This window comes from Salvelinus sp. IW2-2015, linkage group LG6.1 (genome assembly GCF_002910315.2).
Source record: "Salvelinus sp. IW2-2015 linkage group LG6.1, ASM291031v2, whole genome shotgun sequence".
NCBI classification, from domain to species: Eukaryota; Metazoa; Chordata; class Actinopteri; order Salmoniformes; family Salmonidae; genus Salvelinus; species Salvelinus sp. IW2-2015.
The window spans coordinates 14,038,959-14,055,839 of record NC_036845.1 but is presented as its reverse complement, the minus strand read 5'-3'; the positions used below and the strand labels follow the sequence as shown (position 1 = coordinate 14,055,839).

General features: G+C 45.7%; 1 protein-coding gene across 1 annotated transcript; it reads right to left on the bottom strand.

The window, feature by feature from the left end:
- Positions 1–606: 606 nt before the first annotated feature.
- LOC111965146 (protein DOP1A) lies at positions 607–16,533 on the bottom strand. Its single transcript, XM_023989164.2, has 15 exons — positions 16,423–16,533; positions 10,136–10,191; positions 9,667–9,771; positions 8,721–8,787; positions 8,204–8,348; positions 7,737–7,816; positions 7,129–7,238; positions 6,829–6,978; positions 6,656–6,717; positions 6,345–6,497; positions 6,040–6,176; positions 5,593–5,648; positions 5,035–5,199; positions 4,560–4,689; positions 607–1,224 (listed from the first exon to the last, which is right to left on the bottom strand). The coding sequence occupies exons 1-15, from the start codon at positions 16,531–16,533 to the stop codon at positions 931–933; spliced, it is 1,821 nt and encodes a 606-aa protein (XP_023844932.2). The 3' UTR covers positions 607–930.
- Between the last annotated feature and the right edge of the window lie 348 nt (positions 16,534–16,881).

The window sequence follows — 16,881 nt, the reverse complement described above, 5'->3', positions numbered from 1 at the left end:
GGTCTTTTTCAAATCTATCTAATATCATATTTCACAAAGTGGTGGATGTAACTGGCCAAAATGTGTGTCAACATTCTAGTTATTCATTCTATTAGTCATCCCCAACCCTATACATGAAATGATGCATACAAATGGCCCACATCAGACTATTTATGTACAATATGAGAGAGAACATGTTAAAGCCCAGTTTTATATTGCCACACACTTTTGGTGTGAGAGCAGTTTGAAAAGACAGTGTGAAATATCAGCCTGTTTTGGTGGGATGGAGTTTTGGCCTGACTGGTGAATAGACCAATAAGAAAGAGAGTTCCAAACCTCTTCGCAAATAACAGCTAGCTTTCAGTTTTCCCCTCTCCACTTCCAGACAGTCCTAGCGAAAATTCTTGCTTGAGAAATTGCTCTTTGCCAAGAAGCTATTACTATTTTTAGACAATTTTAATTGAAAACAATCACAGTAAGGTACTTAATTGCTAAACAAAAATGTGATATTGAGATAAAAACAACTGCACTGGACCTTTAAGTGCATTCCACTCTCTATGATGCTCAAACCATTTCAAATAACGTGTCTGTCCATGGTGAGGGTGAGACCGAGACACACAGGGCATGTAGATCTCATGATAAGTCTTTAATTCAGTAAGTCACAACAATATAGAATTGCACAGCATCTTCACATTGTCCCAGAGAGGTCTTACACAAACTGTCAGTCAGTCTTCACAGCTGCCCTGTATATACAAATAATTAAAAGCCTTTGAAAAGTAAAATACAGTCATTATAAATAGAAGAAAAAAAATGTACAAACTTGATTTATTTTTAGTTCCCATGGTTTATGTCCCTAATATGTTCCCTTATATACAAGATGAGTTTAATTCACTAGTGTTTTTAATTTATTTATTTCCCTTCGGAAAATACATTTCCCTCTGTCCCTCGTGTTCACGTCTTGATAAGGCCCTCTAGAAAGTCTTTCTCCACCATCTCCTCAATGTTCTGCCGTGCCCGGCTCCAGAACACTTTTTGGCTCTCCAGCTTGCCCTCCTTGTTGGGGAAGGAGGGCCCAGAGTGGCTGGGGGCGGCATTGCGGCTGCTGGCCTTACTGTTGAACACCTGGCTGAGCAGGTTGAAGAAAGGGAGGAGCTGCTCCATACTGCGGATCATGTAGAGTGTCAGGGTGAGGTGGCCCGGTTCCCAGGACAGAGTACGCAGGGAACAGTCCTCCTCTGGGTTCTTCTATGGGATGGAAACAGATGACAGCAGAATGAGCAAAGAGCTGTGACTTTATATAGCTATGACTACACATATTAAACTCAGCAATAAAATAAACGTCCTTTTTTCAGGACCCTGTCTTTCAAAGATAATTCGTAAAAATCCAAATAGGTCACAGTTATGAAAATTGTGGACACTAAAGAGGCCTTTCTACTGACTCTGAAAAACACCAAAAGAAAGATGCCCAGGGTCCCTGCTCATCTGTGTGAACATGCCGTATGCATGCTGCAAGGAGGCATGAGGACTGCAGATGTGGCCGGGCAATAAATTGCAATGTCCGCACTGTGAGACCTCTAAGACAGCGCTACAGGGAGACAGGATGGACAGCTGATCGTCCTCGCAGTGGCAAACCACATGTAACAACACCTGCACAGGATCGGTACATCCAAACATCACACCTGCGGGACAGGTACAGGACGGCAACAACTGCCCAAGTTACTCCAGGAACGAACAATCCCTCCATCAGTACTCAGACTGTCCGCAATAGGCTGAGAGAGGCTGGACTGAGGGCTTGTAGGCCTGTTGTAAGGCAGGTCCTCACCAGACATCACTGGCATCAACGTCGCCTATGGGCACAAACCCACCGTCGCTGGACCAGACAGGACTGGCAAAAAGTGCTCTTCACTGACGAGTCGCGGTTTTGTCTCACCAGGGGTGATAGTCGGATTTGCGCTTATCGTCGAAGAAATGAGCGCTACACCGAGGCCTGTACTCTGGAGCGGGATCAATTTGGAGGTGGGGGGTCCATCATGGTCTGGGGCGGTGTGTCACAACATCATCGGACTGAGCTTGTTGTCATTGCAGGCAATCTCAACGCTGTGTGTTACTGGGAAGACATCCTCCTCATGTGTTACCCTTCCTGCATGCTCATCCTGACATGACCCTCCAGCATGACAATGCCACTAGCCATACTGCTCGTTCTGTGCATGATTTCCTGCAAGACAGGAATGTCAGTGTTCTGCCATGTCCAGCGAAGAGCCCGGATCTCAATCCCAGTGAGCACGTCTGGGACCTGTTGGATTGGAGGGTGAGGGCTAGGGCCATTCCCCCCAGAAATGTAAGTTAACTTGCAGGTGCCTTAGTGGAAGAGTGGGGTAACATCTCACAGCAATAACTGGCAAATCTGGTGCAGTCCATGATGAGGAGATGCACTGCAGTACTTAATGCAGCTGGTGGCCACACCTGATACTGACTGTTACTTTTGATTTTGACCCCCCCATTCCCTTTGTTCAGGGACACATAATTCAATTTCTGTTAGTCACATGTCTGTGGAACTTGTTTAGTTTATGTCTCAGTTGTTAAATCTTATGTTCATACAAATATTTACACATGTTAAGTTTGCTGTAAATAAACCCAGTTGACAGTGAGAGGACGTTTCTTAAAAAAAATATATATGTACAGTTGAAGTCAGAAGTTTACATACACCTTAGCCAAATACATTTAAACTCAGTTTTTCACAATTCCTGACATTTAATCCTTGTAAAAATGTACTTTCTTAGTTCAGTTAGGATCACCACTTTATTTTAAGAATGTGAAATGTCAGAATAACAGTAGAGAGAATTATTTATTTCAGCTTTTATTTCTTCCATCACATTCCCAGTGGGTCAGAAGTTTACATACACTCAATTAGTATTTGGTAGCATTGCCTTGAAATTGTTTAACTTGGGACAAACGTTTCGAGTAGCCTTCCACAAGCTTCCCACAATAAGTTGGGTGAATTTTGGCCCATTCCTCCTGACAGAGCTGGTGTAACTGAGTCAGGTTTGTAGGCCTCCTTGCTCGCGCACGCATTTTCAGTTCTGCCCACAAATTTTCTATAAGATTGAGGTCAGGGCTTTGTGATGGCCACTCCAATACCTTGCCTTTGTTGTCCTTAAGCCATTTTGCCACAACTTTGTAAGTATGCTTGTGGTCATTCTTCATTTGGAAGACCCTTTTGCGACCAAGCTTTAACTTCCTGACTGATGTCTTGAGATGTTGCTTCAGTATATCCACAATTTTCCATCCTCATGATGCCATCTATTTTGTGAAGTGCACCAGTCCCTGCTGCAGCAAAGCACCCCAACAACATGATGCTGCCACCCCTGTGCTTCACGGTTGGGATGGTGTTCTCGGCCTACAATCTTCCCCATTTTTCCTCCAAACATAACATTGGTCATTGTGGCCAAACAGTTCTATTGTTGTTTCATCAGACCATCAGACATTTCTCCAAAAAGTCGCAGCAAAGTACGCTCATCTCTAGGAGACAGAACGCGTCTCCATCCGGAGTGGTATGCCGGCTGCGTGGTCCCATGGTGTTTATACTTGCGTACTATTGCTTGTACAGATGAACGTGGTACCTTCAGGTGTTTGGAAATTGCTTCCAAGGATGAACCAGACTTGTGGAGGTCTACAATTTTTTTTCTGAGGTCTAGGCTGACTTCTTTTGATTTTCCCATGATGTCAAGCAAAGAGGCACTGAGTTTGAAGGTAGGCCTTGAAATACATCCACAGGTACACCTCCAATTGACTCAGATGATGTCAATTAGACTATCAGAAGCTTCTAAAGCCATCATTTTCTGGAATTTTCCAAGCTGTTTAAAGGCCCAGTCAATTTTAGTGTATGTAAACTTCTGACCCACTGGAATTGTGATACAGTGAATTATAAGTGAAATAATCTGTCAGTAAACAATTGTTGGAAAAATTACTTGTGTCATGCACAAAGTAGATGTCCTAACCGACTTGCCAAAACTATAGTTTGTTAACAAGAAATTTGTGGAGTGGTTGAAAAACGACCTAAGTGTATGTAAACTTCTGACTTCAACTGTATGTGCTTTGTTGGTGTGCCATTATCTGACTGGATTGTCTGCCAGAATTTTAATTTTTTTCCAAATTAGGTACAAAACATGCTGGAACACAGCTGACAATTACATTTCTCAAGTTTCATTTTTGTTGTCACGTGGGGAAAGCGCGCTATCGCTCTGATTGGCTCAAGGGTTTAAAGCTAGCCCTGAAGCTCATCCAAGATTCTACATGTTGAATCTTGAAAGACTGCCATCACTCTTGACCACCCGGCAGGTGGCCCATGGAACACACCGCGGGGACTGCGGCTGATGTTCGCCCACTGACGGCCTCCGGAAAAGATTTTCAGCCTGCTGTGTCCAGGCTGCTACACTACTGGCCTTAGGGGTACACTAAGTTGTCCCAAATGTCGGTAATAGCTAAAGTTACCATGGTCATTGCGATTGGTCACTTTTGCTAATGTGTGTCTATGTCCAGCCTTGCGTTATGTTGCTCTGAAGGTGGACCAGAGCAGTTACCTTGGCTCGTTTCCTCAGCAGCTTGGCTAGTCGGACAACGTAGGGCTTGAACTCTCTCTGGTGGGTCCCCTGTCGTCTCACCTCCAGGCCCGAGTCATCAGATGCCTCGGGGATAAAGGCCCAGCGGTACCTGGGAAAGAACGCAACCAATGCCCAAATATTACACACATAAACCTTTTCACACCTCTGAGCAAAACACACACAATTTATGACGGAAAGGACAAAGTGACAGGAAAATATATGAGCCATCACTGAATGATTTCGTTCTGTACGATAGTGTGAAAAGGCTTGAGGACCTCTTTGGGTAAAAGTGACGCAACATACTTTCATGTGTTATGAAACACAATCTGCGCTTAAACCTTTTATACCTTCCAAACAATCTAAAGGAAAGAGTGCAGTGTGCACTACAGTCTTCAGATAAATGTACTGTATGTGAGTGTATGAATCCAGGCAGGAGTAGTGGGTTAGTACACACATCTGGAACTGGGGCAGGCTCTCTGAGGGCAGGGCCAGGGCCAGGTCCAGCAGTTTGCAGGCAGACAGGTAGAGGTTGAGCCAGCGCTGGCTGTTATAGGAGGTGGAGAAACCGTTCCCTCCAGAGTAGGTGGTCTCCAGGCCAGCCACCGATGGACCCGACGTCCTACAGGTCAAACCCAGATGGAAACATGACCCAACGCATACACACAGCATAGACTCAGATGGAACGGACCAGTTTCCTAGACACAGATTAAACCTAGCCCTGGACTCAAACGCACTTCCAACGGAGAATCTCCATTGAACATGCTTTTAAATTCAGGTCTACTCTTAATCTGTGTCCAGGAAACCAGCCCTACAAAGTCACCCAGGTTGAAGATACACATTGGCAGCGGAAGTATTCCCCACCGTACAATCTAAAGTGCGTTGAGCACCTGAAACTCAATCAATCCAATCCATCATCATCAGGTCACATAATATCTACGGCAGGAAAAACACACATTCTCTCATTGCCATGTATTAATCCATGTCCACTCCCATTTGGTGGATTGACAGTTACCTTGACATGTCCTCGTCTGCAGTAAGCTCCTGCTCCATGAGTAAAAAGACCTGAACCTGAGAAGGAGGAAATACATAGGTAAGTAAATAGGAGAAGAGCCACACACTGTTAGGGTTATATATAACAATCTATTATCTTGGTCAACGATCTATAGTACAGTAGTTTGAGACAAAAGGGGATGATAGCCACAACAAAGTATTGTGAGAACAACAGCGGGGCTTACTTATCCAATCAAGACACCCATTACTTTACTTAAAAAGCCGACGTTGATTCTAGGAAATTCTATCGAAATATTTATAAACAGCAGGACAAACAAACGCAGAGGTGTTTTGGGGCGTAGGCCTTCATCAGGCTGTTCATCGGCAGTTGTCGCTTGTGTCTGACTAAGCGCGTCCGTTTTTTTGTTGTTGCGGCGTGTGTTTTGTAGCGTGCTCTAGCGTCTCTCACCAGTTCGGTGATCATGGTGGGCCACAGTGAGGTGAGGTGTTGAGGAGACATGCGCAGCAGTAGAACTCTGAAGAACAAGAACACCTGGGCATGGAGGATGGGCACCTGGGGCAGACGCAGACTCTCCACCAGCCGCTCTGACGGGGGAAACACACACACTCGTATAAGTCAATACGCCATCCGCTGTGTGTGTGTAAATATTTGAAAACAGAAGGATGTGTGCGTTTGTGTCTTAGTAGTGTGTGTGTGTTTGTAAGCTGTGTGTTTGTGTGCGTGCCTGTCTGCATGTGCGTGTGTGTGTTTACCCTGTATGTCAGGCAGGTATTTCTGGTACTGGTCCACCTCGCTGCTGTAGATGGTGAAGGCCAGGCGTTTGAGCAGCATGGCTCTCTGCTCCAGCTCTGCGTCTCGGTTAGAGAACAGATTCAGAGAGCTGCTCTGAGCCACCGCCACACGAGCTGCAGACACACACACGCCTTAACTACTATGCTATAACAGTTAGAATATAAAATCTACCCATATATTTACCTGGAAAACCTCACAGATAACTATACACAGAAATTATATACACACAGAAATGCTCAATTAGAAGAATCAGGCTACTAATTAAACGTACTCATAAGATCTCTAAACGTGGTCTTGTCGTGAGTCATAAGATGATCAACGATGGCTCTCCAACTGGAAAATGCAGGAGAGGATGTCAGATAGAATCCTATCATGTGAAGCACATATAACAAGAATACACAACCCCCGTCCCCTCCCCCACGCACTCGACAATTCTCAACTCACTGGCTGACACAGGAGGAATCCATCTGGAAAAAGGTGTGGTCCATGAAGAGGTCGAAGGCTTCTTTCTTCCAGGCCCGCCGGGTGTACTGGTACCCACTCAGGCTGCTCAGCAGCTGGATACACGCCCGGTAGCTGGGGGCGTTGTGGGCACTGCCAAGGAAGAGGGCACAGAGACACAGTGCACATTAGAGATGTGACTAGACCAGGAAATACTGGGCCCTAGTTATACTGCTTGGGAGTGTTTCCTAGGCAGATCCCATGGGCATGTGGAGTGGAGTGTATTGGCTGGTCCATCCCTACCTGTGGTTGCGGAGGTAGGGCACGACATAGTGCATAATGTTCACCAGTAGGGGGATCACCCTCTCCTTCTCATCACTGTAGAACACCATGTCTAGGAGATGGGCCAGCACCTGACAACACACAATCCCTACTCTCAATACTCGGCACTGTTCAGATAGGATACATGGCAACAGCGTACTAGACTAAAAAGTACTATAAAACCGTGCACGTTGCGGTTTGCTTTAAAGATACATCCTTGCACTACAGCAGACATAAACCGACCAATAAACACACACTGCAATGAGTAAACAGGTCACATGAGAGTGACATAAGCCTAAACAAGGTCTGGTTATAACACTAAAGCAAGAGAGGCACAGTTAGTGCCTCCGGTTATATTTGGCTTCACCAGCGACAGTGTCCAAGGAAGGATTTATTGCTTTGCTAATAGTGATTGAGGTTGGGCCTGGGGGAGGGAGAGCTGATCGTAAATCAGCTGAGTGCAAGTAGACCGTGTGTGGGTCCTAACAGCAGAAAGCAAGGCTGTTGTTAGCCGTGAGTGGAGAGGACGCACGGATGGACGGACACACCCCGACAGACAAGACGGCCAGACAGAGTGCTTGGTGTTTTACCTCCGCTAGCAGTGTGAGGGCGTGAACGCTGTACACTGATGGAGTGAAGCTGGATGCCTCCATCACTGTGAGCATTAGATCTGAAACACACACACACCGTTAGTGACACATCATACGCAGCACAGACACACATGCAGACGCACGCTGTACGTGAGCACGATCAAATATCCACACTAACATAACCTACCAGTTTGAATGCATTCCCAATACATTGGGTCATTCTAAGTGGTATGATAGTGTGGATATTGAAACACAGCCATACATTCAGTCACACAAGAAACACCTCTAAAATCGGCACATTCCCAATTAAGGTTGTGTTCATTAGGGACCAAACAGAAGAAAAAGGACTGAAACAGGGAGGGACTACCCTGGAGTTGTCCAATAAGAATTTGGTGCCCCAATGAACACGAAGCTGACATATTGTACACAACTAGCACAGACAGCCAGGGTCCTCTCATCGCTCCTACCCTCTACGTCTTGCTCCAGGCTGGTCCCGTCCACCGTGATCTGTGGCGACGCCTTGACCTCCAGGTTCCTCCTCAGCCAGGTGGTCTGTTCCAGAGAGGAGCCTGCGATGGTTCCGATGGCCTCCACCACCTTGTGGGTCACATCCTGCACATACACACGGACACAGACAGTGAATAATCATACCGGCTTCATTACAATACCCATACTACCATACAACTTAAATAAAACGCATGCCCAATACATTGCTTCAATCTAATTGGTATGCTGGGGTAAATAATGGAACGAAACTCTTGAATTGAATTTATTTGGATAAAAACATGTTCAGCAATATGTACATTGTATTCCCGGAAGATAACACATACAAGTATTATTCAAAACACTTGATTCCAAAGTGGTCCTCGATGGGGCTTACCTCGATGAATATTATCTTATATTTTCTAGGAGATAAGAATTGTGAATTATGTCATCTTTAAGATAAAATAATAGTGAATCCTTTTGCATGGGACTGAGGCTTACCTGCAGCTCCCGCTGGTCCTTCTTGCTCTCCAGGTTCGGGTTCTTGAGGATGAACTCATTCAGAACTCTGGGGAAGAGACAGATGGATAGGTTAGTCTGGTGGCTGCGTATTATACAGGGTAGATAAGGGGACGGGAGTGATGTTGGAAGTGAGAGAGGGCAGAGTCTCAGAGAGTGTTGCAAAGCGCAGTTATAGTAAGGAATCCCAGAGCTCTCCCCTTTTGTGGTTGTAACTTCCAAACAACAGGCTCACAACGTCACGTTGGATATTCGAGTATTCAGCACAGTGTCAAAGCTAGCTTGCAAGATTCTCCCTCCTCCTCCGACGACGATTAGCTAATTATAAACTGGGTGGTTCGAGCCCTGAATGCTGATTGGCTGACAGCTGTGGTATATCAAGTGCTCTAATTACTTTAGTAAGCAGATTATAATTGTAATAAGGCACCTGGGGATTTGTGGTATATGGCCAATATACCACGGCTAAGGGGTGTGTCCAGGCACTCCGCGTTGCATGGTGCGTAAGAACACCCCTTAGCTGTGGTATATTGGCCATATACCACACCTCCTCGGGCCTTATTGCTTAAATGTATCCTTGTGTCTTCTTTCCCTTATTGAAATGGACTGGTCTTCGGTAGCTTGATCGCTAGGGGTAGTGCCTGGTATAATTTGTATTTATTTTATTTAACTAGGCAAGTCAGTTAAGAACAAATTTTTATTTACAATGACTGCCTACCCCGGCCAAACCCAGACGACACTGGGCAAATTGTGTGGCGCCCTATGGGACTCCCAATCACGGCCGGATGTGATACAGCCTGGATTCGAACCAAGGACAGTAGTGACGCCTCTTGCACTGAGATGCAGTGCCTTAGATCGCTGCGCCACCCGGGAGCTGGTGTGTGTGTGTGTGTGTGTGTGTGTGTGTGTGTGTGTGTGTGTGCGGTCTAACCCCAGTATGAGGAACTGTCCAGGAGCAGGCAGCCCCAGCTGTACCGAGTCCTTCAGCAGGGCCAGCAGAGATGGCCAACTGTCCACCAGACTGGACACAGGGATCCTACATAGACAGACAAGCAGGATACAGTCACAAACAATGTTCTAATGATGGGTCAAGTACTAATTTAAGTCAGATACCTTAATAAACAGTTTAGTAACGCTACAGAACTCAATGAATTGGACTACCAAAGTAACGAAATTCAGGGGTTTTATCCGAAATGAAATCAATTTGATTCTACACTTGACGTACAAAAACGTCAAACTGAACATGACATCACATGAACTAAACTACAAAAGAGGGAAAACTCAAACTGATCGACTGTCTGAGGATTCACATGGATTTTTTCATCGCCAACATCTCATATATTTGCTATCTCTGCTCAACGCGCTCGACAGACAGGTGGAGGAGGGCTGTTGGGTCTCACCTCTGAACGTAGGCATAGAAGAACTGCAGCATGCACACCTCCAGAGACAGATGCTTCTACGGTGAGAAAGAGGGAAGACGAGTGAGAGAGAGGGTTGAGGAAGAGGTGACACTGAACTGAATTACATTTCATTAGAACACAAAGAGGTCGTGGCAGGGAAGCTGCCAGTTTACTTTGATATACTGTGACAATAAGATGGTATCTGTCCAATCAAATCAAAATGTATTGGTCACATACACATGGTTAGCAGATGTTAATGCGAGTGCAGCGAAATGCTCGTGCTTCTAGTTCCGACAGTGCAGTGATATCTAACAAGTCATCTAACAATTCCCCAACTACCTAATACGCACAAATCTAAAGGGGTGAATGAGAATATGTACATATAAGTATATGGATGAGCAATAGCCGAGCGGCATAGGCAAGATGCAGTAGATGGTATAAAATACAGTATATATATGTGATATGTTTGTTTGATCTTAGCTGGCTACATAGCCGTCTTTGTATCCAAGATAATTGTGTAGTCTAGAGTAATTGTCGAGGTTACCTAGCCAGTTAGCAGGGGTGGTGCCTCACGGTCACACTGCAGCTCTGTCAGGAACCTGGATAACCTCATTCAAGCAGTACCGCTATGAAACCGCCAGTCCACAGACACTTCAGGTAGACTGCTATAGAGATTAGTTTTATTATAGGCCGATAGAGCTTGGCATTTTTAAATGGTGCTGAGGACAATCCATATCCAACCATTCCATCTCACTACTGGTTAGCCATTATAAAACCACACCACTGTTACCTTTGTCGTCCACAGGACGATGGTAGTGGCTGTATTGAAGGATTTGTGTGTGGTTTTAGGGTCTTACCGTACTTCGTGGAATGCACTGATGTAAGTCACTTCTGGATAAAAGTGTTCTGCTCATACCTGAAATGTAAAAGTTGGTAAAAATTTTGTTCCGGATCTGCGTGTGAAGCAAATTGCAAGCAAGATTGTGTCAGTAACCAGGTTTCCATCCAACCATTTCATGTACATTGGACCTGATATCACGACCGGGCTAATGGAACATGAAATGTTGGAAATTTCATAAATTGTCGGGGGACCCAATTTGTTTGATTCGACATGGTGGAACCTTTTTTTGTGATCAGTAAATGTGGATTTATATGGCGCAAAATATTTGATATAAATAACCAAAGTAAACTTGCGAGCACGCAATGGTATTTGTTGTGGTCCTCCCCTCGACTCGGAAGAAAAAGCATTGCAGTTATTAGGCACAGGTGATCCAGTTATTGTTGATGGAACTTTCAAAAGGTTGTGAAAGTGCACGTAGGTGACGAGCTTGGTGAGCCTTTACAAAAATATCACTGGTCTTCTTCTGGTGGACATGATTAATCGGTGCTTGCTGCCATTTTGACAAATATAATTGATTGCTTCCGTAATAATGTCAATTTCATATAGGCATCTTGCAAACTGTTGTCTACAGTGGCATGTGCCAAGAACCATAGTGGGTCCGCAACCGTTTTGTGACCTAAACCATCCGGTTACGGTTGAAAAGGCGTGACACATTGAACTGTATATTTCTATTCGTACTTGAACATTTTAAAGGGATAGTGGCAATTGAAGCCCTTTAATCTATTTCCCCGAAATCATTAAAGTCGTGGGATCCATTTTTACGTCTGTCTTCTGATCCAGTTATGAAGGAAGCTTAGATGTTTAGTTTGTGGCCAATGCTAACTAGCGTTAGTCGCAATGACTTGAGGTCTACAGAACATCTGGCATGCTTTGCTGTTTTCCCATTAGAACTTCCAGTCTCATTGCGCTAGCGCTTAGTTAGCAACTTCCTCAAAACTCAACCGACATAAAAATTCCGTTATCCTCGAGTTCATCTGGCTTTCTTGGGGAAGTAGATAACCGGCTTCATTTGCAAAAATCTCAAACCATCCCTTTAAGGAAGAAAAAATGTTACCTTTTTTATGTGCTCTACTTCATCATTCCTGCTTTTTTATCCACCAGCAAGTCTCAGTTGCTTGTGGAAACGCCACTGGTTGGGAAAATAGCATTATTCTTTTATGCAGATTTTTGCAAGTGTTCGCTTTGAAAATCTTGTCGCCCAATTGCATGAACCTAGCCTAGATTGAAGTGAAAATATTTTGTCTTTGAGGATGAACTTGGTTAATTTAATGTACTATATCCATGCCAATAGATTTACATCTGCTTTGTAGCAGAGTGGAATGTTTGTAAGACACTTTAATGAGTGATGCTGCCACAGATGGCTCTCTTGACCAGCAGTTGCGCTTTCAACATTCCCCCTCTTTGACCTAATTTGCCTTTGTAGATCTACATTGTTACTGTATATTCTTATGCACAACATGACATTGTTTTATGGCAAATTAGTTTTTTATACCAAATGGTGTCGTCTGACTATTAATTTATTCACTTTCCCCACTATCCCTCTTCCAGACCTCAGTGGATGGCCCTTGTGCATCCCGCCATGATTTGATCTCTAACTATACTGCGCAAGAGTTGGACGCATCATCCCTTCCTCTCGCTCTACTGGACCCATCTCCCAGATATCCCATGGTTTGAGGTGCGTTAGTTCATGCCACGCTGCACTTGCCCAAGGTAGACCAGGTGACATGTCATATTTGCATAGATTAATGCTAATGTCACTTATTTGACACGTCGATAAGACTCCTTCATTGCCACGCACTCTGATGACTCATTCCTCCCTACATTCTTTCTCAGAGAGCTACGTGTGTTTGTTCTTTTACATCACCGTCCTGCTATCCTTTGTGGTATTTGTATAAATGAGTCTGTGTTTTTACTCTGTCCTGTAATCACAGGATTTGCGTGTGCTGGACATTCCTAGTGAAGTCTTGGTGGATCAGCACTTTTGCTTCGAATACGCTTTGTACCAACTTTGCACTTAGTGGGCAACATATGTTTCATTGTTATTGTCAAAATTGCCCAAGCTCAGTATTATTTGGTTGGGAGGTCATTGATGTGACGAATATTCCAAACCGTATTGCTATTATCATGGCTATTGTGGTAGCCAGCAATCAAGTTATGCGTATGCTTGTCCACCGGCAGACTGGGAGTTTGTCATGACTCAAAATTAAATATGAAAGAGCAAAGCCCAGGTAAAAAAAATTTAGAGGGAACCCAATTTGTTAGTTTTCTAAACTGAACTTCTTGGGATACGAGTTCTTATTTGTCACGTCTGTGACATTACACAAGCCTTTAAACGAAAGACACACCAAGAATGGCTGGTTCGAAGACGGTGGTGATGTTCCTGAATAGTCCAGTCTCAGTCCGGACTTGGAAATCTGCTTGAAATGTAGAGACAAGGTTTTAATATTGCTGTCCATCATGTCTCCCGTCCACATTTCTGAGTTGTGACATTACAAAACAAAATGGCTGCCATTGGTTTTCCACCAAATGTTAACTCTGGGGGTCCTGTGAGGAACATACCAATCATACATCTTCCTTTTACATTTTTTTATTAAGTTTGTTAATGTTTCTATCATGTTTTCTTTAACTCTTGAAAATGTGGAGTAGGTTGTGTATGTTGGTAGGTGGCAAAAAGACTTCTATGTAATCCCCCTTTTTCAGTTGCAATTTTTAGGCATGTATAACGTGAAGACTGCAAGGGGTGTGCAGACTTTCATATAGCGACTGTATCTCCACGTCCTATCTCTCCTCTCAGCTGCAGGTCGAGTGTGGACCAGAAGCATCCTGGCGGTCTAGGGCCTCCGCTCAAGGGATTCCTCGTCCATCCTCCACACCATCATGTCCTCGGTCAACCCTGCTGTGGAGCGTCCTGTACCAGGGTCCTGACAGCTCTGACCGGCCAGGGCCGCCGCCTCTCTGCATTCCACCTTCCATACATCAACCCTGGATTTATTCCACCAAGGTCCTGCATCTACACCCTGACCTAAGCTCTTTTCACATTTTACTGAATCGTACTCAGGCGCAGCCCAATTAACCAAGCTGTACTGAGCTGCTCTGGCTCTATCTCATCCCCATAGCTTGCTGGAAAACTGGGGCTGAATATGGCATATTGATAATAGCCTCTTGGCCCTCTTTTTACCCAGTTCAGTGTCGGCGTCGACGGGCCACGATACTGTGAAAAGATACCTCGTATCAGTGTTCTTCCAATATAATCAATCTAAAACCTTTTTTTATGGTAGTGTACCCGTAGCAGTGTTATAGTGGTGCAGCACAATGCTTATGCCTACTAGCTCGTAAACTATCCTCTCCTGGGCACCCTTTTACAGGGTGTGCAGTCTTTTTGTTTCAGCCCAGTACTCCTGATTTGAGGATCTCGGACTGAAGGAATATTAGCACTTGACTGGAACAAAAGCTCTGCACAACATGCTGGGTTTCCCCAAGCGACCATAACATTGTTGAAAGGAGGATTGGATCGTCCACTTGCCCGTCGGCCGGTCTTATTTTCTGACACTGCGTATTAGAGTGCTCCATTCTTTCCTCTTTCTCTCAGAATTGCGTCAGCAGATCCTTGGAGCTGCTAGGCCCCATCTCCTATGAACCACGGAGCCCACTTCATGGCAGCATATCGCCTACGTGCAGGATACCGAGAGGAAGAGTTCAAGACCTCTGCCGCTTAACAAGGTGAGCTCCAGAAATCGACAGGCAAAACTTTACTAAACACATACATTTTGTGTTATTGTGTGGTTAATGCGGTGCGCCAGATGGTCTCTACCCTGTCTGTGATCCATGTTCGCGCACGTGTGTCGTGTAGGTGATCCCCCACTGCCTAGTGAGGGAGGAGCAGTGTTGCTGGTGAGCTGAGTACGGTCGGTCAGCGCCATGCGGACCGAGACCGTGATGCAGACGGTTCAAAGCAGGTCCTGAAGCAGCCGCCGGCGTCGCCAAAGAGAAGGTCGGTTGCTCCCGTCTCTCCAATAGCCTGCGAATTCTTCAATCTGGCTTGCTCTGTTTTACCATTGAAACAAAGCTTATTCGTTTTCCCAAATTACATACCTTAGACACCACCCGCTACCTTCGCTTAGATTTATGAACTAGGTATTACAAAAGCTGCCACGTACTCCTAGCCTCCTTGCTTGCGTTAGTTCCTAATTCACCCTAATGCAGGGTCCTCTGTTACTTATTGCATGTTACTATTAAGCGTGGGACCGAGAGATTTAAAAGCAGCTTATATCTCAAGGCCGCTCAGACTGCTGGCTAAACCAGCAACACTAACTCAGAGAGGCTGCTTTCCTACATTTGAGACCAATCACTGGACACTTTCATGAAATGGATCACTAGTCACTTAAAACAATGCCTACTTCTAAATAATGCAACTTTAATAATGTTGACTATCGACATACTCATTTATTACATTTACTTTACATTTAAGTCATTTATCAGACGCTCTTATCCAGAGCGACTTACAAATTGGTGCATTCACCTTATGATATGGGCCAAGTGGAACAACCATTTACAAGTGAGTGCATCTTAACTCTTTTATTAGGGGGGTGGCGGTTAGAAGGATTACCTCTCTATCCTATCCTAGTAATTCCTTAAAGAGGTGGGTTTCTAGGTGTCTCCGGAAGTTGGTTGATTGGACTCCTCCGCGACTGACCTGGCGTCAGTGAGGGAGTTTGTTCCACCATTGACGCGGTGCCACTCCCCCCCCCCCCACCTTCCCCCCCGCCCCCCCCCCACCCCCCCCCCCCCCCCTGAGCAGCCGAATACAGTTATTGACTGGGCTAGCGGATGAACTGTATTTCCTCAGAGGGTAGGGAGGCGAGCAGGCCAGACGCGCGTTGGCCATGAACGCAAGCTGCCCTCTCGTTGGTCGTGTAGGGCGGCCTGATCAGGAGCCTTGCAAGGTACGACAGACCGGTGCCGTTTCCCCTCCACAGCTCCCGTAGGCAAAGCACCATAGGTCTTGTAGCGGATTGCGGAGGCTTCAACTGGAACGCCAGTGGGAGAGAGCGGAGTAGCGGCCTCCGGGTGACGTGAAGAGATCTATGTGAAAGTTGAACACCAGACGTGGCGCGGCGTTGGATGAGTTTGCTAGGGGTTTAATGCACAGGCAGGGAGCCCCAGCCAACAGCGAGTTTGCTGTAATCCAGTACGGGAGTATGACAAGTGCCTGGATTTAGGACCTGCTGCCGCTTCCTGCTGTGAGGTCAGGGTCGTACTCTGCGAATCGTGTGAGCATGACCTACTATAGAACGGGTCACCACCTTGATGTTAGTTGAGAACGACATGCGGTGTTGTCCAGGATCACGCCTCAAGCGTTCTTAGCACTCCTCGGGCACGGAGGTACACATTGGGAGTTCTCCCGTGGATGGCGCAGATCAATGGACGGGCAGTCCTTCCCCGGGAGAAGAGCAGCTCCGTCTTGCCGCAGGTTCAGCTTGACGGTGTGATCCGTCATCCCCACATGATATGTCTGCCAGACATGCAGAGATGCGATTTCACGCGGACCTGGTTATCAGAGGGGGGAAAGGAGAAGATAATTGTGTGTCGTTCTGGCATAGCAAATGATTAGGAGAGACCATGTTGAGAGAGATATACCGAGGCCAACGCTGACTTGGTGTTCTTATGCACGCGAATAGGAGAGGGCCTAGAACAGAGCCCTGGGTGGACACCAGTGGTGAGAGCACGTGAGTGCCGGAGACAGATTTCTCCCAGGCCACCTGGTAAGGGAGCGACCCTGTCAGCGTTTAGACGCAATCCAAGCCGTGAGGCCGCCCTGAGATTGCCCAGCTTCGGAGAGGGGTGA

Bases quoted from the DNA above. Each gene is read 5' to 3' on its own strand.
- LOC111965146 (XM_023989164.2), bottom strand. From the start codon at position 16,533: ATGACGGATCACACCGTCAAGCTGAACCTGCGGCAAGACGGAGCTGCT. The intron at 10,192-16,422 runs GTACCTCCGTGC...TTCTCACCGTAG, and splicing joins CACGGGAGAACTCCCAATGT to AAGCATCTGTCTCTGGAGGT. The intron at 9,772-10,135 runs GTGAGACCCAAC...CTGTCTATGTAG, and splicing joins TTCTATGCCTACGTTCAGAG to GATCCCTGTGTCCAGTCTGG.